The 20,224-nt window shown below is 39.0% G+C and overlaps 1 protein-coding gene across 3 annotated transcripts in view; it reads left to right on the top strand.

Annotated features, from left to right (window-relative positions):
* The window catches only part of LOC107560441 (ETS-related transcription factor Elf-1-like), a 38,658-nt gene that overhangs the window by 14,814 nt on the left and 3,620 nt on the right, over positions 1–20,224 (top strand). For 2 of the 3 annotated variants that reach the window (XM_016244623.1, XM_016244622.1), the window contains 5 exons: positions 11,917–12,311; positions 18,519–18,687; positions 19,330–19,437; positions 19,640–19,801; positions 20,037–20,120. In XM_016244623.1, coding sequence (XP_016100109.1) covers positions 12,240–12,311; positions 18,519–18,687; positions 19,330–19,437; positions 19,640–19,801; positions 20,037–20,120 — 595 coding nt within the window. In that variant the 5' untranslated portion in view covers positions 11,917–12,239. The remainder of the gene's footprint in view (positions 1–11,916; positions 12,312–18,518; positions 18,688–19,329; positions 19,438–19,639; positions 19,802–20,036; positions 20,121–20,224) is intronic. The other variant, XM_016244624.1, reaches the window with a different exon arrangement.

The following is a 20,224-nucleotide window of genomic DNA, read 5'->3' as shown; positions in this document are numbered from 1 at the left end:
CCTCACAACCTGTTTCTTAGCAACAGCCAATCCTTGTTTACATTTTCATTGTAAGTCTCATTTAGTGTTCACAGTCCTCAAGAGATATTCTGTCTATTGCATACGCACAAATTCGTGCCTTGTTATTGGTACCTTGTAGTGAGCCCAAATGCTAAGTATCAGATTCTGCTGATTTGATGGATAACCATGCTTTCACTATGTTTCACTCGTTTGTTTGTTTTGTAGTTCTCAGCTCACTTCAGGATATTGTCACTATCTGCTTAAGTAGATTTGCGATGATAACTACTTTTTAAGCTCCTTCATTTACAGCCTCACATATTATTGTTGGCTTTTCTCATCTCGTTGCTATCATGAGCAAACGATGGCACTGCAAAGGCTAGCGTTCCTTCTCAAATATTGACCCGAATAAAACCCAACCACCAGCGTCTGCATCCCGCCTCCTCACGAATCGTCAAACAACGACAACAAAATGGCAACACATGATTTCTCTCCCATTACTGATCTCTGAAAGTCATTAGAGCTATTCTTTCTCACTCCATTCCTCTCTGGTTTCTTGTATTGAGAGATTTGAATGGAGGGATGGGGGAAGGGGAGCGTTATTTTATTGTGATTTGTTTTTATTGTGGTGGTGTTTGCTTTGCGCTGTTTTTTTTTTCTGCAGGTTATGAGCTGCGCAGGTAAAGCCCAGGCACACATTCACAACAGCTCATTCAAACATGTCCAGCAGTAAATGAGTACCGCATCAAGAGTAAATGCTGTCCATGCAATTAAATATGGGTCATATGATGCAATTTCAAATTTTCCTTTCTCTTTGAAGTGATACAAGCTCTTGAATGAATGAATGAATATAAAAGTTAAGGGTCAACCACACCTACCTAAAACGGCTCGTTCTAACACGCCCCCACATGTCTACGTCACGATGTGGGAAGATTTGTATAACGCCACCCAAATGTTCACGCAAAGAAAGAAGGCGTAACTTTTATTCTCGCTGTAGTATTGTTGCTGCCGCCATGTTGTGGAGACGCTGTGTGTTTTGTTGTGAAAGCAAAACTACTTTGTTTGGCCTTTCAAAAGAGGACGATATCCGCTTCGTCATGCCTAGAGCTGATCCGTGCTGGTCGCTGAGGAAATACATCAACTTCGCGCTATGGATCGCCGGATTGGCTTTCACCGCGGACGAAGTGGAGTCCAGCCCGAGGTTGTCACATGTGGTTGCCGCAAGCCCACCGGCCGCTCCTTCGTCGAATCTGCCGGCCGTGCCATTCTCAAGCCCGCCCGCCTCTGCTCACTCAAGCCGCCGGCCATGGGTTTATTAGCCAACATGGATCTGAAAGCTGTCTAAACATATCACTTACAGTACTGTGGACTCATCAGCCTCTCACAGAATAATAACAGCTTGTATTACCACATTTAGAGTGAATGGACTTATGAACAATACCACAACATGTTGGTAAGAGTAGTAAGTTTGGAAGTTTAATAAACCAGTGCCTTTTTGTAGATAAGATGTGATTCGTCTGGTTGGATTATGTGTTCATTTCAGCTCTGGGTATATACTGGGTCTCATTTCATAATGAAGAGTCTGTCAAGTCCCAGTTATTTCTTAACGTGCTTATTACTGAATATAGATTGACTTTTTTACTTAGTCTGCAGCTTTATCCCATTTAACTGATATGTAATCACTTTATGGAAATGTAAGTGACCTCCTTTCATGTTGCAGCCGTCTTACATATTGTCATAGTCGAGACCACATGATCTGACTAGAAATGAAAACTACGCCACATATTGCACACGGCCCCTGAAGCTCCACAGGGCCAAAGGCAAACCTTACATAACTTATGATAAATGCTATGAATGTCAGTTATTTTGGGCCAATTATGTGAGGTATAAAGTATTTTATGATGCATTATATTCGAGGAGTGCCAGCCCCTCAGCTAGGAGTGTATGACTTAGTATGACTAGTTTTAGAGCCTGATGATTATATCAGACAGATTTGGGTTGCTCCAATTACATGTTAATTCAGGTGTATTTAGGAAAATGACGTCAATCAGTTTTAGATGCAAGTTCTTAGGTGTGATTTTGTGTGTGTGTGTGTGTGAAATAGAGCAGTATTCAGAAGCTTGCTATTGCTGTTCCTCTACATTGCATCTAAAAATACAACAAATAAAATGTCTTAAAATAATATCAATACTAAATACCTAAGTTCAGTTTAGATGAAGGTTAGGTTTGGATGAAGGTTTAAATGCCAAAATATTTTGAAGGATCTAGAACGATCCTAATAGTGCAACTTTTGGCCATGGGGACAACTCACACAGTTTGTGCATTCAGGTGTATTTAGGAAAATGACGTCAATCAGTTTTAGATGCAAGTTCTTAGGTGTGATTTTGTGTGTGTGTGTGTGAAATAGAGCAGTATTCAGAAGCTTGCTATTGCTGTTCCTCTACATTGCATCTAAAAATACAACAAATAAAATGTCTTAAAATAATATCAATACTAAATACCTAAGTTCAGTTTAGATGAAGGTTAGGTTTGGATGAAGGTTTAAATGCTAGTTTTAAATGTCAAAATATTTTGAAGGATCTAGAACGATCCTAATAGTGCAACTTTTGGCCATGGGGACAACTCACACAGTTTGTGTCCAAACCTGTTTGGAATGCTATTTCCATTTAAAAGCCAGCTTCAGTTTCTTTGTACCCCTAGCTTGTAGATGTTTAGCTATGATTTCAGGCAAGAGATTTGATTCTCACGTATGCTTTTTGTTCTGCAATGCCTTGAGCGCCCAGAAAGGAACTTAAAGTATACTAAAGTGCAGTTAGTTTCTCTTTCACTGACAGTGAAGTAAAAAGTAATCTTTGAATTTTACTGCTTTACAGTTAGCAAAAACCTTGTGATGCTTATGGGCTTATCAAAGGTAGAATGCAAGCCGTGTCGTCACTGGCGGTTTAGGGTTCCCAGAATTTTATTTAGAATTGTGAGGGTGCAAGGCAGGCGTGTTTTGCTGCTGCATTCAGGGTGCATTTTTCCCTCCTTGTGCAGACATATGCTGTGACATGTTGGTATTGGTATGAGTGTAAACACATCGGGGATGGGTGAGTCAAGATGGCGGGGGAGGCGCTATTTCACAACATTGCATATGTTGCCATAGACGAAAGCATGATAAATACAGTCTCAGGAGAGCTGGCACATCCCCATTTATCAAAGGTGGCATTATCAGTGAACAAGCCTTGATTTCTACCAGGTTCAGTAGTACTGGCATTGAATTCAGTGTGTATATTGAAGTTAGTTGACTTTTATTCACTCAAGTGTGAGATATTGTTTTAGAACCTGAATCATTTATAGAGTAAAACAGTAAGAGCTTTTTAGCAAAGATTGAAGTTTTATGCTTAATGTGTTACAGATTTTACAGAATATAAACATGGTCAGATGATTGTGAGTGAGAGGGAGGTGCAAACACTTGGGTTTGAAGTCAGTATCGGGCTGAAAGCCCTGAGCTTCTCCAGTCTTGTCATGCTCTGAATTGTTCCTGCGTATAAGTCAAAACATTTAGTCTTTGTACCGAAATATCTTAAATGTTTTTCATATTGCATATGCAGCTGGAGGCAGCGCAGATATTGTGCAAAGATCCTAACAATTAGATTCTGGAAGGTTCTTCAGCCAGCACGTCATATTGAAACAGCTGTATGCGTTTACAGTACATACAATCAGCACTGTTAATTTACCATAAGATATAATTTTCCCAATCAAAAACCTAATATTAGATTTTTTTTATTGGCATTAATATTTGATATTTAGTTGCGCATGCTTATTTTCTCTATTTTTACATTGACGTTACCTTTTTCCATCATCTAACCCTCACTTAAACTTAAGAAACCTAAAAAAAACTGTCAATATCAATTTTTCTACATTTTTTACATTGTAATGTTGTGATACCTAAATTCACTTGTAGTATCATAATAACTGATTTTAGTTTTTAGTGTTTTGTTTTTAACATATCTAGACAAAGTATTTAATTTTAAAATCAGCCATTTGTCTATTATCAGCCATAACATGAAAATTATTATCCGGTTGGTGGTATCGAACATAATTTTAACATCAGCGCATCCCTAATATCATTCCAATACCACTATGGGATTTTGCAAATACTGGCAGTTGTAGGTGTCAGAATTTGAAATGGATAACTTTTACATTTTGGGCCTCAAAGTTTGAAGTGCAACACAAACCTTTGTCTTTTTTAGCCCCTGTGGCAATTTCCTGTCCTGTTTTCACAAGTCTGACGTGTCTTCCTATCTGTGGTGTGCGGCCTGTTGCCACATAGTAGAAACAGATCACGGGTAAGAACATTTTTAACATTTTGTAGCACACACCATGTGCTTTTTAAGAAGTTCATCAGTTCGGGTCAGCTCGCATCTGGTAAGATATAATCTGCTTACATTTTTAAACATCAGCCCTTCTATTGCCGACATTCACATAGAGGAAATAGCTAAGCGTTTAGTAGCAGGAGATGAACCCTGAGAGTGAGATGTGTGAGAGAGGAAGTGAGTAAGGGTGCACCAAGTTCTGTTCCTCATGTTGTTTTCTCAGTAATTAACCCCAGTCTGCAACACCCATACTACATGGAAGTTAGTCTGTAAAACAGTCGGTTTCTTTTTTGGCTTAAAGTCATTAAATGTATGTATTTTTAAATCATGAGATTGGCGTTGTGTTTGTGAGGTCTTGATTTGATGATTTTAGTTCATAATACCATGTCTGATTGTGCGTGTGGTGGTATCAGCACAGTAGAATGATATCTGAGATGATATCTGGGATGATAAGTGAAGCTTTTTGAAGGTGTCTGAAGATGCGTTTTTAGAATTCTGAGAACCAGACTTGTTTTGTTCTTCTCAGAAGCAAATAACTGAAGGGTAGCATGATCTGAGGGTGATGAAGAGGGGGTTTAGTGTAAAAGTATCTTTTATGTGCACAAATGATACAAATTTTGTGTAAGATATGTGCCATGCTGGTATTGTTAATACAAAATGATTTTTTTTTTACATTTTGTAATAGTGGTCACCAACAAAATAGAAATATTTGACATTCAAACATGTCGAAAACGCAAAAAAGTGAGAAATACCCAAATGATACAAATTTTGTGTAAGATATGTGCCATGCTGGTATTGTTAATACAAAATGATTTTTTTTTACATTTTGTAATAGTGGTCACCAACAAAATAGAAATATTTGACATTCAAACATGTCGAAAACGCAAAAAAGTGAGAAATACCGAGTCTAAGGGGAAGGGGAAGAAGTTTCCACTCTCAAAATGAGAGAGAAGTGTTCGCTTGTTTGTGGTCTAACAGTCAGGAAGTAGCAGAAACCGACTGCTCAGTGATGCATTTCCTGTCACTGCAAGATTCACAGGTCAGTTGCGGCTGTTCTCTTTCCTTTTGCATTTATCTTTCTTTAGTTTTAGGGTTCCTTTACCGTGGCTTAAAGTTTGACCAACTGGTAACTACTTTCATAGGGTAGGTTGTATAATATAAACTTGTAGCACAAGCTAAACTGAATAAAAGGTGGTTGTCGGACATTTTAAAATTCAATTTAAATAATCTTAAAATAGTTTGGAAAACCATCAATCACATTTCCATAAGGGTGGATGCTCTTTGTCATCTCCTCAAACAAGTTTCCATCTGGCAAAGATGAACACAACTGGTTTTAAACAAGCGTCTTTAGACCCCTAAGGAGTTTAGTGGCAGGGATTTTGCCCTCACCTGGCCTCAGTCTCACCTCCCTAGCCTTTAATGTTTGGAGAGCTGAGCTCCAGGCTCAAAGTTAACAGCTCCTGTCTCAGGTGGGTGTGGGCTAGACCTAGACTTTTTCTAGCACCTCGAGGTGTAGTGGAAAAGTACAAGACTTGCAAGATGAGATAAAATTTGCTTCATCTTCTGCAAAGGTAGCAGAAGGTAAAGCCTTTCTTCTCTCTCGGTTTTAGTGGTTCTCGAGGCAACGTGTGGATTTTGCCCTCACCTGGCCTCAGTCTCACCTCCCTAGCCTTTAATGTTTGGAGAGCTGAGCTCCAGGCTCAAAGTTAACAGCTCCTGTCTCAGGTGGGTGTGGGCTAGACCTAGACTTTTTCTAGCACCTCGAGGTGTAGTGGAAAAGTACAAGACTTGCAAGATGAGATCAAATTTGCTTCATCTTCTGCAAAGGTAGCAGAAGGTAAAGCCTTTCTTCTCTCTCGGTTTTAGTGGTTCTCGAAGCAACGTGTTTGTCTCTCTCCCCCCTTCTTTTTTTTTTTGCCTTCATCCCCCTTCCTTCACAAAGGTTGCTCTAGTTTTTATAATGGCCTTTTTTAAAATCTTACCTGGCTTATGCTTTTATCCTCAAAACACTTTTTTTGGATTTGACTATTAGATAGACACTGAATTCTCGACTACTGTGGCAGAAGTTGCTATGTTGTGTTGTTGTAGATTGATGTGGCAGTGGGAGTTGCTTGGATGCTAGTCTCATTAATTGCAGTCTCTCTTGTTCTGTTGAATTAGCAAACATTCGCCTCACAGGCCCTTGACCTTTCTCCCTAATGTATAATGCACTATTCTGCACTTCTGTGACCAACAAAGGGGTGTGTGATGGTGATACTTTCACATCACTTTAAGAGGAAGGGAAAGAAGAGATAGCCTTAGAAAGATAGTCTTTCTGCAGTACTCATTTTGGTACCTTTGCTTTTTTTTACTGACAAGTGGCTGGTTTCGGATGTGCATATTCGGACGCTCATCCGTAATTGCACACATGCTTGGGTAAAGAAAATTTGCGGTAATGCGAATGCGTTTGTGAACAGTCCGATGCACATTTTGGTAATAATGGTCATCTTGGTGAGATATATAAATGTGTATATAATTGGTTACATCTAATTTGACTGTCAACATGTTGGACAATAAATTGGAAAATTTGTCAAAAGTACAATTATATTAATAGAAAAAAGAGAAAACCAATCATTGCCCTTAAATGATTTCATTATTACATGTAGCATTGTTTTGATGTTGCCAATTTAATTTGGTAATATTTACACCTATTGTTTCAATATTTTTTTGAGCACCAAATGATTTCTAAAGGATCGTGTGACGCTGAAGATTGGAATAATGGCTGCTGAAAATACAGCTTTGCCGTCGCAGGAATTAATTTAATTTTAATATATGTTAAAGTATAAATCAGTTTATTTCTATTTATTGTTTATTCACAATATTTCTGTTTTGACTGTATTTTTGATCAAACATATGCAGCCTTGGTGAACATAAGAAAAAAAAAAAAGAAAAAAAAAAAAATTCTTACCATCCCCAAATATTTGAACGGTAGTGTGTATTAATATTTAATCTTTCAACAGAAGAGTGTTAGCATATTAGTCAAAATTGTTATTTTTAACAATTGAAACAACTCCGTTGAATATTTGATAGAATTGGTATCACTTGGATATAAAGCAGTAGCAGGATAGTAGCTTCTGTCAGGGCTGTTTAAACGATCGTGACCATATTATAGTTGAATAGATGAGTTTGTTTATGTCCCTCTGACGGCCCTAAGTTCATTATCGCAGCATTACAGGACTTTACTTGAGTTGAAGTGTCATATCCTCACAGGAACTAAGCTAAAAACACCCATGTTCTGCTGAGTCAAGCAGATGATCCTGTTGAAAGAGGCTTTGTCCTCCATATTGATCGAAAGGTGGGAACAAGCCTTCAGATGTCTCACAAGACATAAATGTTCACTAGCTCACTGGAGGTGTTTTTATGTCATATTTATATGGTGGAGCCAGCATTGTGGAGTGTGGTTTTGCTGAAACGCTCGAGACTGGCATGTTCTGAAATGCCAGGAATGCCAGTCCTCCTTCCTGACCAAGCAGGAAAAGAGCTTCACATTCCTCTCGCTTTCCCTTAGTCAGTATCTCTCCGAAAGCCCTAGTATCCCAAGCTATTTTGAGAGGCACTCTAGACAAGTTTTTCTCAAATACGTTGACATCATTATTGCCATGACATCACTCCCCACAGTGTAACTAGAGATGACTTCGCCCTCTCCAAAACCTCCATCTCCATCCATCCCTGTGATATCATCAGAATATGGCATCTCATGATCATACCACATCTTGAATCCATGAGCGTCCCATCAAACCACTCACCTACATTAGTTGATCATTCATGTTTGAATTCTCTTGCTCTGTGATTAAATTCCATTGCAGGGTGACTCATGGCTTAGTCATTCGGTTGGCTTAAATGACCTCCTTTCATGGTCAACACTGAGCTCAGCTGAGGACTCTACAGGGGCGGGTGGGTCGACAGGGTCAACAGGGTAAGATGTATTTGTTCGTAATCATTCTCCCCTCAAAACTGGTTATTCCATTTAACATTTTAGTCAGCGTCTTGCTATATCTTTACTTGTTTTGATAACACAGACTAGGCGCTTTGCCAGACCTGTACCAGCTGCTGCATCAGGACAATTAGAGACTTGAACGGACGTTTTTCATGTACACATCATAGTTTTACCTTTCTTGCTGAGTGTGTATTCTTGACAGACCTCAGTCATGGAGTGATTCCATGCGAGCCCCACCCTGGAGAGTGTTTGCTTACTGAAGTCTTGAGTATTGAGTAACACTCCCTCCCTCTCGGCGCCTCTGGATGACGTGTGGCAGGCCCTTGTTTTGGCCCATTTGCATGTGCATGTGTTGGGACAAGGCAAGTGTTGTCACATCCACTTGTATCATTCCCAGGCTGCAGTTACAGTGGCGTAGATCACTCGCCAGTCGCCATGTGCACGGTACGAGGTCTCGTTATATACCGCTGGGAATCAGCGTGGAGAGCGGCGTGATACACGCAATCACAGATTTGCACGATTTTGCTCCCCACCAGGCTCATCTCTCTGTGTGAAATGCTCTCATCAATCCCATATCATGCTTTCATTTGCCAGCACATCACCGTCAAATGGTGTGAATGACTTCATTACTCAAAAGCAGGGCTGTAGACCATGGCAAGATTGTCTAATATAATTTCAAGCTGCGAGCTTTGGCTACCGCGTACGCAGCTGCAGTTTGAGGTACAGAGAACTTTTTGAAATTAAAAGAAGAACTGAGAATGACATGAGGCCATTTTGAGCTAGTCTGTAAAGGAGGAGGCAGAACTCAGCCATGCTCTCGCTTGGCGACTTCTGACCCTTGTCTAACGCTACGTAGACTTCATGGGCGAGTGCTTTCCCAGACTGCAGAGGTAGGCATGACCCACTCTGTGTGTGTGGTCTTATTTTGCCAGGGGTATCACTATAGTTGTGATTATCATTTCTAGCACTGTTGATGCTACAGATATGGGCGATACCTCAAATTGTGTGGTTTATTGAGAAAAAGTGTATTTTTATTTGAGAGAAAATGCTCTAAAATACACCATAGATTTACCTTGACACTGATAGAGAGACCTGAGGATCTAGAAAAAAAAACAGAATTTAGAGATACATGATGCATCAGCTGAATAAATAGATTTTTTTCTAGTTATTGTATTGGTCTACACTACCGTTCAAATGTTTTATTTAGCAAGGGTGCATTAAATTGATCAAAGGTGACGGTAAAGACATCTATAATGCTACGAAAGATTTCCATTTAAAATAAATGCTATTCTTTTGAACTTTCTATTCATCAAATAATTAACACAGTTTCCACAAAACTATAAAACACAACCGTTTTCAGCATTTATAATAACAAGAAATCTTGGTTGAGCATCAAATAAGCATATTAGATTGATTTCTGAAGGATCATGACATGGACAAGATTGGAGTAATGACTGCTGAAAATTGTAATAAATTATATTTTAAAATATATTAAAATAGAAAACAGTTACAAATAGTAATAATATTTCACAATATTACTATTTTTACTCTAGCGACTTAAAAAAATAGAATATAATTGTAATGTCTCTTTTAATATACCCTACCAGATCATCAAATAGACTTGATGATGGGCTCTTTTGATTTGACGTAAACCCATAGCAACGACCCAGAACGCCCTAGCAACCACGTGACCACTCCCAGAGCATTGTGGTGGCAAGAAAATACATAATTGTTTCAAAGAGCTTGTCTTGACCAAAGCAGGGAGAGGGAACCTTCAGCGGGGTGCTCCAGATGTTGGCCCCATGCTGTGGAAAGGAGGCAGGGCCGAAGGGCTCTTGGGGGGGGCCGTCTGGTTAGTGGCAATAATAGGCTGGGCCTCTCTGGCATACCTCATCCTGTTCCACGCTCTCCTGGAGAGACAAGGCCGCACGAGGCCCCATGTTGAGTATGGGACTCCAGCTGCTACGGGGGCCTTGGGCACAGTCCGAACTAAACAGAACATTTGTTTGACCTCCCTGCCACCCACACGGGCCTATCTTTCCTATTCTCTTTATCTGCCCCCATCATACTCCTTTAAAGAGCAACCCTAACCCCCCAGACACCATTCAACCTGGTATGCACTTGTTGACACACACAATGTCCTTTCAAAGCAAACAAGCCCCACCCTGCCACAGAGGAGACATGGGCTGCTCCGCTGCCATTTTACACCCCCCTTCAGTGTTTTGGCCAAACCACCTCTCCTTTCCCCACTGCTCTCGTTTAATCTTTAACCAGACTGCAGCCCCTCCTGTTCCTCCTTGCTGCCTCAGGCCATTGAGAGAAAAGAGTACCCTCTGTCCGGCCCTGTGATTCTTGTGTTTTTGAGTTTCTGTAGTTTAGCTGGCTCCAGTGTGAGGAGTGGATGTGGACTTTGGATGAGGGTGTGTTCTGAGCCATTTTTTTTACTCGAGTGACTGATAACACAACCTTGTTTACAGTACCCCTTTGATCAGGCTGGCTGATCTCATATCCTGTGGCAATCCATGCCCTCCCCCTTCCTCCACACTGCCACTGAAGAGGTTCACTTATTACATCTGAACCTTGACGAATTAAACCAGGCATTCAAAATGACAGTAGAGTAGACCAGCTGTCTCATAGCTTTTGTTGATTTATGTTGATTATCTGCAGAAAGAATAGTGTGAATGGTATTATTACTATAGCAATATTTAAATTCTATCTGATACCTATAAGCTGGAAAAAAATATTTATTGGGAGATTAACAGTGCTTTATATATATATGCCCACGGTTCAGTACATACCTCAGTTTATTAACCACGGTTTTCAGTTCGGTTCGGTTCTGATGGCTTTGCACATCAGAGTTTTAAAATGTGATTTTTAAAGCAAATTATCAACAACAACAAAATAATTATAATATATAATAATAATAATAAAGTTAATTAAATAATGAAGTTAATTAAAATAATATTTAAACTGTTATTTAAAATTATTTTAAATAATGTTTAAAAAAATAATTCTAATACAGTTTTAATTATCAGCGTCATATAGTTATTGGCTAAGTATTTAATTAAAAAAATATATTTTAATGTATTTTAAATATATAAAAATTATATTTCGTTTTTTTTTTTAAATAATTGGATGATAACTGATGTAACACTTGATATATTGTGTATCCCTAGTGAATATAGAGTGACAGAGCAATGCAACAGTTGTATTGTTGTGATCTCAGAGGGTAAACTGGAGTCAAAGTGAGAAAAAGTTAAGTGGCCAGTGATGAATTTGCTGGGAAGTGGATTGTGTTTTCCATTCGGCCATTTTCATTATGCCTGGCCAGACATTCTCAGAGTCTGACTTTGGGGCAGCTTTGTGCGTTTGAAGCCAAGAATGGGATTGGTGAGCAGAAAGTCTCTCCAGCAGTGAGCTAACGCTTCATAGAGTCAGAAAATTAGCCCCTCGCCTCAGTCCCAACGGTACCGTCTCTGGCTCGTCAGGCCATCCCAGCCCTCTCTCTCTCTAATAATGTGACACAGCCCATTTTGTTCAGTCGCTGTTTCCTAATGTTCCTTTTCCTCTGTTTCTTTCTTGAAGGTTTAGATGCCCCAGACGCAGTTGGAGTGAGAAGGATCCTCCTCCATCACGCAGTCACGTAGTCCTCTGCCACTCTGTCCAGGATCTGGAGACCCAGCCCCCCCCCACCCCCCAGAAGCGTGCAGGACCAAAAAAGGGAACTCTGTTTTTGCCTAACAGTGCCTCTCATTTTGTGAAAGCAGCAGATTACCTCAGCAGTGTTCCTGCCTCAGAGTGCTTCCTGTGCCGAGGGGTGTGGTGTGGAGCGGTCCGGGGAGTGCGTGGAGGGGTAGGAACCCTCTGCCTGTCAGCCTGTGTCCTACCCTTTCTCTCCCTACAACACCATGACCACTGCGGTCCAGTCCAGCGAGCTTGTCTTTGAGTTCGCCAGTAATGGGATGGATGAAATCAATCAGGTACATCGCAGTCACATTTGTTGTTTTCTGTGTTATCAGACTATGAACCGCCCTTCATCGTTGACCTGAAAACCGTAAAAACATTTTGGTGCCAGAAATCTTTGTTATTAGGCACGTAAACTTGTGGTTTCTTTATGTTTAGGTACTGTCTTTGTCCATCCAGCTTCACAGGCCGGGTCTCAAGGAGGGGATATGGGTTTTTGGAGGTCTGCGCCTTTGATGCCGGGCATGAGGGGAAGGGAGGGAGGAAGGTGGAAAATTAAGAGTGCAAGGAGAGTGTTGAGAGATGACTGTGTGTGTTGCTGGCAGGGCACAGATGGAAAGACTGAGGTGTAGGAATAGCCAGTCAGTATGAACTCAGTGTGTTTGTACAGTATTCTTTTACGAAAACCTGGTTGGGAATAAAGGTAGCATTTGAGCCTCAAGACACCTAATTATGTTACATACAGTGACCCTCCAAAAAAATCTGCAAACAAATGCTGCTTGGAGCTATTTGAGAACTTCACTTTTCTGAGCCATTTTTTAAACTCTTTTTTTTTTTTTACCAACTGGTCCAGAGGTCACTGTTTCAAGTCAAACTGTGTTTTAAGTCATGTCAGTTCTCTACAAGTTCGCACAGTAAACATGTTCAGCAAAGCTTGACCAGAAAACAGCCAATGTTTTTGAACAATATACACTACAATTCAAAAGTTTGGAGTTTGTAAGATTTTTTGTTTTCGTTTTTGAAAGAAGTCTCTTATACTCACCGAGGTTGCATTTATTCAATAAAAGCAAGTATGTTTATGAAATGATTTTACAATTTTTCATATTTGAATTTATTTTAAAATGTAATTTATTCCTGTGATGCAAAGCTGATTTTTTTTTGCACTCCAGCCTTCAGTGTCACTTGATCCTTCAGAAGTCATTCTAATTTGCTGATTTGGTGTCAAGATGCATTTCTTAGTTATTGTTAACATTGCTGAAAGCATTTGTGGTGCTTTTTATGGAAACTGATACTTTTTTTCTTCATTTTTTCCTTTGATAAATAGAAAGTTCAAAATAACGTTTATTTGAAACATAAATATTTTGTAACATTAAACATGATTGATTTGTGTCCTTGCTGATAAAAAGTATTAATATCTTTTTAAAAAAATTATTACTGACCCCAAGCTTTTGAATGGTAGTGTATTTATCATTTCATATTTTGAAACCTAACAAAGTTTTTTGTGACCGAGACATGTGCTTGTGCTACATTTATTTACTTTTCTTTTTATATTTTTGTTAGGTCATGCACATACATTCATACATTTTTAATTGTGGCAAAAGTATCCAAATACTTTTTAGGCCACTCTACAGTATGTGCGGATGCAAGCATGCTGTCATGCTTGTGTGTTTTGGTTTGTTCTGTGTATATTCTGTCTGAGTTCAGATGACTCCAGAATTCTGATCTTCATCTTAAGTGTGTTTGTACAGTCATGTGAATGGCTCAGGTGTGACAAGTCTTCTATCGAATCCCATGCCTCTTCTCTTACAGACCGAAAGAGAACTGAATGCTAGATTCAGGCCTAACCTGCTCAACTTGTTGCAGCATAGGAGACAAGTCCTGTTCCACCCACAAATCTACTATTGTTTTGAAACGACACTGGCTTCTAAGTCACTCCCTAAATCCCCCCACTGTATTACCACACCATCATAAATAAGCTCTACCAGTCGCCCGACAGTCTCAGATATCTTTTGACTCCCACTAATAACAATAGAGCTGCTTTTTCGGAGGCTGTGCAAAACAAATCTTGTCGCTTCTCACTGCATGTGCAGGGTTTTCCACACACGAGTGCTGTGAAATGTGTTCAGCTGCCTGTGTGGACTGTAATGATTAGCTGTGCTGAACCTAGAGTCAATAATTACTCCCATAATTCAAGTCGTCTTGTAATGTGAGTGAAATGATATTAAGCCACCGTGTCAGAGTTCAGCTACTGCACACAATAGCAGTTGTGTACTAGATCCAGATTCCCACTGAGAGTCACTGAGTGCACAATCTTACACTGCTTATCTTATTTTGGTGGGTTTTTGTTAAATGTGAGCCAAAATCATCACAAGTAAAAGAACCAAAGACTTAAACTACTTCAGTCTGTGTGCATTGAATTTATTTAATACACAATTTCACAATTTGAGTTGAATTACTGAAATAAATGAACTTTCCACGACATTCTAATTTATTGAGATGCACCTGTATAGCATAATGTCTTACAAACGTCTGCTAAAGATTGCAAACTTTTTAAGCAAAAAGGAAAAAACAACTGGCACAACTAGGTCACTCGGTATGTAAACGCCTTTACCTACATTCTAGTGACTTATTCAGTATGCATGTCTCATGTGAATGACTGTTGATGTCAAAACAAAATAATTTCTGTGTGAACAAGGTTTTCTTGCATCATCAGGTTTTCAGAATGGGCTGATTTTTGATCTGCAAATTATTGTGCATGTAAGTTTAATTAGTTGTAGGGTGGTATAAAATAGGGATGCACAGGTAATTTTTTAGAGACCGAGTGCAAATATTGACACTTGGTTTGGTTCACTGATACCGATACTTGTATTTTTAGTAATACTCTAATTTAGTAATGCTCTAATTTTTCAATGAGACTATCATTTGAGGGTGATATTTAATAAACCTTTAATTCCACTAGTGATTATATCAAATACAGGATGCTACTGATCACCATAGTATTTTAAAATTAAAATACTTGATTACCACTTTCTTCAATTATTTTAAAGCATAAAAATATATTGGGTGAGAGATACCAAACATAGGAATCATATCAGTTGGCATAATTAGTTTAGTAAACAGACAACTCCCAGTTAAGTAATTTTGTGTACAACAACGTAGAGCTTTTGTTAACTGTAATCAAACATCTCACCGCTACTGTATAAACGAGCACAACCTTTATTCTGCAAGGACTCATTCAATTGATCAAAATAGACAGTAAATACATTTATAATATTACAAAAGATTTCTATTTCAAATTAATAGTGTTCTTTTGCACTTTCTTTTCATAAATGAACCTGAAAAAAAAAGAATTATGGTTTCCACAAAAATTAAAGCAACACAACTGTTTTCAACATTGATAATAATATGAAAAGTTTCTTAACCACCAAATCAGCATATTAGAATCATTTCTGAAAGATTCACAGTATTACAGTTGTTACTGTATTTTTGTCAAATACTGTAATTGCAGCCTTGGTGAGCATAAGAGACTTCTAAAAAATGTACTGACCTCAAACTTTTGAACGGCAGTGTATGTCAAAATTTCTTCAATCCACTTACATGTAGTTTGGCTGCCAGTGTTTCTTTGTGTGGTGAACTTTATGCAACAATTGCTTTTTTGGTATCAAAGCATTTTTACTTGATATCATGGAATCAACTGTATTGGTGCATCCACACAGTATATTAAATCACCTTTTCTATATTTTCTATAGTGGTCAATTTATTTATTGCTAAAAAGCTGTCTCGTGACACCTGCTTAGTACACAGTGTTTGGAAATCATCCAAGAACTTGTCTCCGACATTGCAAGTGAGGGTCTTAGATTGCATCAGTGGGTTAGTATCACAACTGGTGTCAGGTAAAGCAGAAGAGAGTGTAACTGTAAAACACGCCGCATGCTATCGGGTTTATGCATACAGTAGGAACACGGAACTCAGCTATGCAAATGACTGCTCTTTATCTGATGTTTCCCTTTTAGAAATGTGGTTGATTATTGTGGGAAAAAAGGATGTTACAGGTTTATGGCAGTCTCCGTTTTTTTTTTTTTAAACAGAAGCTTTACTCTTTTTACTAATGTGCAAGATTGAGATATTGGCATATGAAGAGCTGTATTAGTATTACAATCTTACATTTATTAGGGCAGAGCTATTCAGCTGATTTTTATGCCATGTTTATTACATCATAAATTGGTTTGATGACAAATAGCATGGATTTTATGCAAGACATTGAATTTTAACTTTGTATAGACTATACAGATATGTTCTGCTATTTTGCATTTACTTGTCAGGCAGTATGAGAGAGAATATGTAAACCGATCACCAAAGTTTTTTGCATAATCCTGATATCTGATGTCTGTAGTTCCCCAGTATGGCAGGGCGGGAGGGAGGACATGGACAAATGCACAGAGCAAGACTACGTTTCCTGCTTACTAAGCAGTCAGGGCTTGTGGGATTCACAGATTGTCTGTCTAGCCTAGTTAAAACTCTTCTCTTAGTACACAGATGAACAGATGATTTGAAATTCCTATTTATTGAAGACTCTTGCAAAAAATTTCCACAGAAATGTTAAGCAGCACAACTGTCAACATTGATAATATCAGCATATTAGAATAATTTCTGAATTATCATGTGACACTGAAGACCGGAGTAATGGCTGCTGAAAATTAAACTTTGCCATTACAGGAATAAATGACATTTTACTATCATGCACTCTGTGTAGGGTCTTGGGCTAGATGGCCAGTAAACAAAAAACAGTTGTTTTAAATTGCAAGATTATTTTACAATATTACTTCTTTTTTTTTTTTTTACTGTATTTAATCAAATAAATGCAGAATTGGTAAACATAAGAGACACCTTTCAAAAACATTTAAAAAACAAATCTTACAGACCCAAACTTTTGAATGGTAGTGTATATCCAAATTAAACGGTAGGTAATTTCAAGTGTCGCTATTGAATCTGTTTCTAGTAGTTTAGAGCTTGTGTTAAACTGTACTGAATGAATTATTCTGGCATTGAACTGAGATTTGAAAGCCAAACCCATCGAGTCTCTGGGGAAAATGCCATAACAACAGCAAATAGTCCAAGGATGATGGAACAAAAACAGAAAATCCTGCCAAAGGAAGAGATGGCTTATGTGTTTCACAATCTTGTTTGCAAAGAGACAATATTTCAAGCATCCCTGAAGTACTGTAGTACACTGATCAGTTATTGTTAAATATTATTCATTTTTGTGCGTGTGTATGATTATTGTCTTTGGCCAGGAATGGTCTTTGCATTCTGTTCTTGTTTTGCTCATCTTCACACAGTTGCACAACTGGAAAGGTGATAAACTGCATTCTGCTGCCACCTAATGGTTATACAACACAACAGACACATGCGTGCATGTGTTCTCGGTAATTTAAAAAAATTGCAGAATAAATCATGAAATGTAGTCCTTAAGGAAGGCAGTCACTTGTCAAGCTCACAATGAACAGTTGCATAATTTAAGCGGTCCTCTAACAAGTGTCAGAATAAAGGTCACTAGACTTTGATCAGACTGCAGTTTCTCTTGAATTATTCCCGCTCTGTCAATGTTCACTCATATCTGACACGTTTTGCCTTGTTTGCACATATCGCCTGCCAGAGGCCTAATGAGAGCTGCTATCCGGCTAATGAGATCCGGTTGGTCTCTCTCTCTCTCTCTCTCTCTTTCTCTCTCTCTCTCACACACACACACACACACACACACACGCACACGCACACGCACACGCACACACACAGACACAGACAGACAGACAGAGTGTCCCTTACTCAGTGATGCTGTCTTCAACACCAGTTTTCCCTGGAAATGGAGTTGTTTTTTTAGGAAAGCCCTTCAAATTGCTCATCTAGACCACCTTTAAGAGTAGGAAAACTTAAAGGGTAGAAGAAAGACATTGTTTATTAAGTATGATGGTATATTTTGGCCGTGTTGACTGTGGTGGGGATGAGGAACAGTCTTTTGTGGCTTTAGAGTCCAGCACCAACTATTTCCTCTTTCCCCCCACGTGATCTCCACCCTCGCTTAGGAATGCTGGTGGAAATGAGAAAGCCTGAAATGGTGCTTTTGGCATGAAGCTCATGACCCTGGGAGCAAACAGTGTCATGTGTATAAGAACCTTACTGGAACTGTGGTACATTTGCGTTTACGTCATTAATACCACACAGGCTCGTCTCAGGCCTTATTGTTATGCTGTCACGTATTGAGAGTCAAACCAAGTGACTGAACCAGCTCAGGTTAGAGCCATTATGAATGGGCCATTAGTTGCAGCCTCTGTGAATATAAGTAACCTGGACGATTGTGGATTAGAAGCTTTCATCTGCAGGGAAGGGGCAAATGTATGTGTTTTAAAGCAATTATGGTGCTCTTTACTGCCTTTCCGCTGAAAGCATCGCACGACGGTTGATTTTAGATCAATGGCACATTTATCTCTCTGTTTGTTCTCCCACAGCTGGACGACCCTTCAGTGTTCCCAGCGGTGATCGTGGAGCAGGTGCCCGCTGCCGACCTCATGCAGGTGTACTCTGGACTAGAGGCAGATGAGGTGACTAATGGCATCATGGTGGATGCCATTCAGGATGTGGTGGAAGAGAGCATGATGGGAGATGTGGGGCTCTCTGGTGAGTCCAATAAGTGATCCCAATTATTGGTGGCATGATATTTTTTTTTCTCATGAAAATGTGCATTGCACCTGAAACAATCCACAACACTGTTTATACAGTATATATGCAGTACTGTTCAAAAGTTTGAGGTGTTTTTGAAAGAAGTCTCTTCTGCTCATCAAGGTTACATTTATTTAATCAAAATACCGTAAAAACAGTAAAATTGCCAAATATTCAAAATGAAGTACAATTTAAAATAATGGTTTTCTATTTGAATATATTCATTATAAGATGTAATTTTTCACGTGATCACGTGATCCTTCAGAAACCATTCCAATATTCTGATTTGCTGCTCAGGAAACATTTCTTATTATTATCAGTGTTGAAAAAAGTTTTGCTTTTTTTTTTTAAAGATTTTTGTGGAATCCATGATTTTTCTTTACTGTCACTTTTGATCAGTTTAATGCATCCTACATAAAAGTATTGATTTCAAAATATTTCTGTTTAACCATAATGGACAGCTTCACAAATCACTTTATCTATTTGTTCTTTAAATTTTTCTCCCAGAAAACTACTGCCAAGCACATTTTAAGTGAAAGCCATGATAGTGGAACACTAACTTAGTGTTTGTCAGTTGATGGAAATATGTTCTGTCCACAGTAGAGACCTCTGTCTCAAGTGGAGAGGACAATATGGAGACTATCGAGGCGGCTGAGGCCCTACTGAACATGGAATCTCCCAATAACATCCTGGATGAGAAACGCATGAGTATGTGATGACTCATTTTCGGTTTACGTAGTGCTGTTATTTTTTTTCTTTTTAGAAATGTTTGTGGGGAGACTTCTTAAAAAACGCAGCATACTTCAGTCAGTTAGCACATACTGATACTATTTCTCATTTCAGCTCTGCCTGTGTTTAAGCAAACAGAATTATAAACACATACTCATACTTGACCTCTACCTTTCTGTAGTTCACACATATGGGAACATCCTGGAATCAGACCTGACCTACATTTCCCTGCGTCCAGAGCAGCTCTCAAACGGCTGCATGGATGTTCCCCTGGATGATGAGACATCCTCCGTGGATGAGATCCCTCAAAGGAACCTTTCCAAGCCTGCCAGGAAAAGCAAAGGTACCAAAATTCTCCAGTAGAAGGCAATGTACACCTCAACGTTTTTATTTTTATTTTTTACGGCGTTATATTAAAAAACGAAAGGTGAGACAAGAGAATATAAAAATGTTCAAAAGATAACCAAATACATCAGATTTTTTATTTATATGATTTGTATTTTATTTTAGAATTAATTAACATATTTAGTTACTCTGACAGTCTGAGAGGTAACTATTTTCTTGCAATCATCCTGCAGTGCGCAAACCAAGACCAGTGCGGCCCTGCTCTCCTATCACCAATCCAACTCTCCCGTTGAAGAAAAAGAGCAAAGAGGGCAAAGGTAAGCATGACCTCGGACCGCTGCACGGTAGTAAAGGAGAAAAAGTTCTAAACTATCGCTTCTCTGTCTCCCGCATGCGTCATGAGTTGCTCTTACCGGGGCTT

Source organism: Sinocyclocheilus grahami, unplaced genomic scaffold (genome assembly GCF_001515645.1).
Source record: "Sinocyclocheilus grahami isolate Dianchi unplaced genomic scaffold, SAMN03320097.WGS_v1.1 scaffold727.1, whole genome shotgun sequence".
Classification (NCBI taxonomy): domain Eukaryota; kingdom Metazoa; phylum Chordata; class Actinopteri; order Cypriniformes; family Cyprinidae; genus Sinocyclocheilus; species Sinocyclocheilus grahami.
Note: the sequence above shows the minus strand (reverse complement) of the source record. Positions and strands in the feature narration are given on the sequence as shown.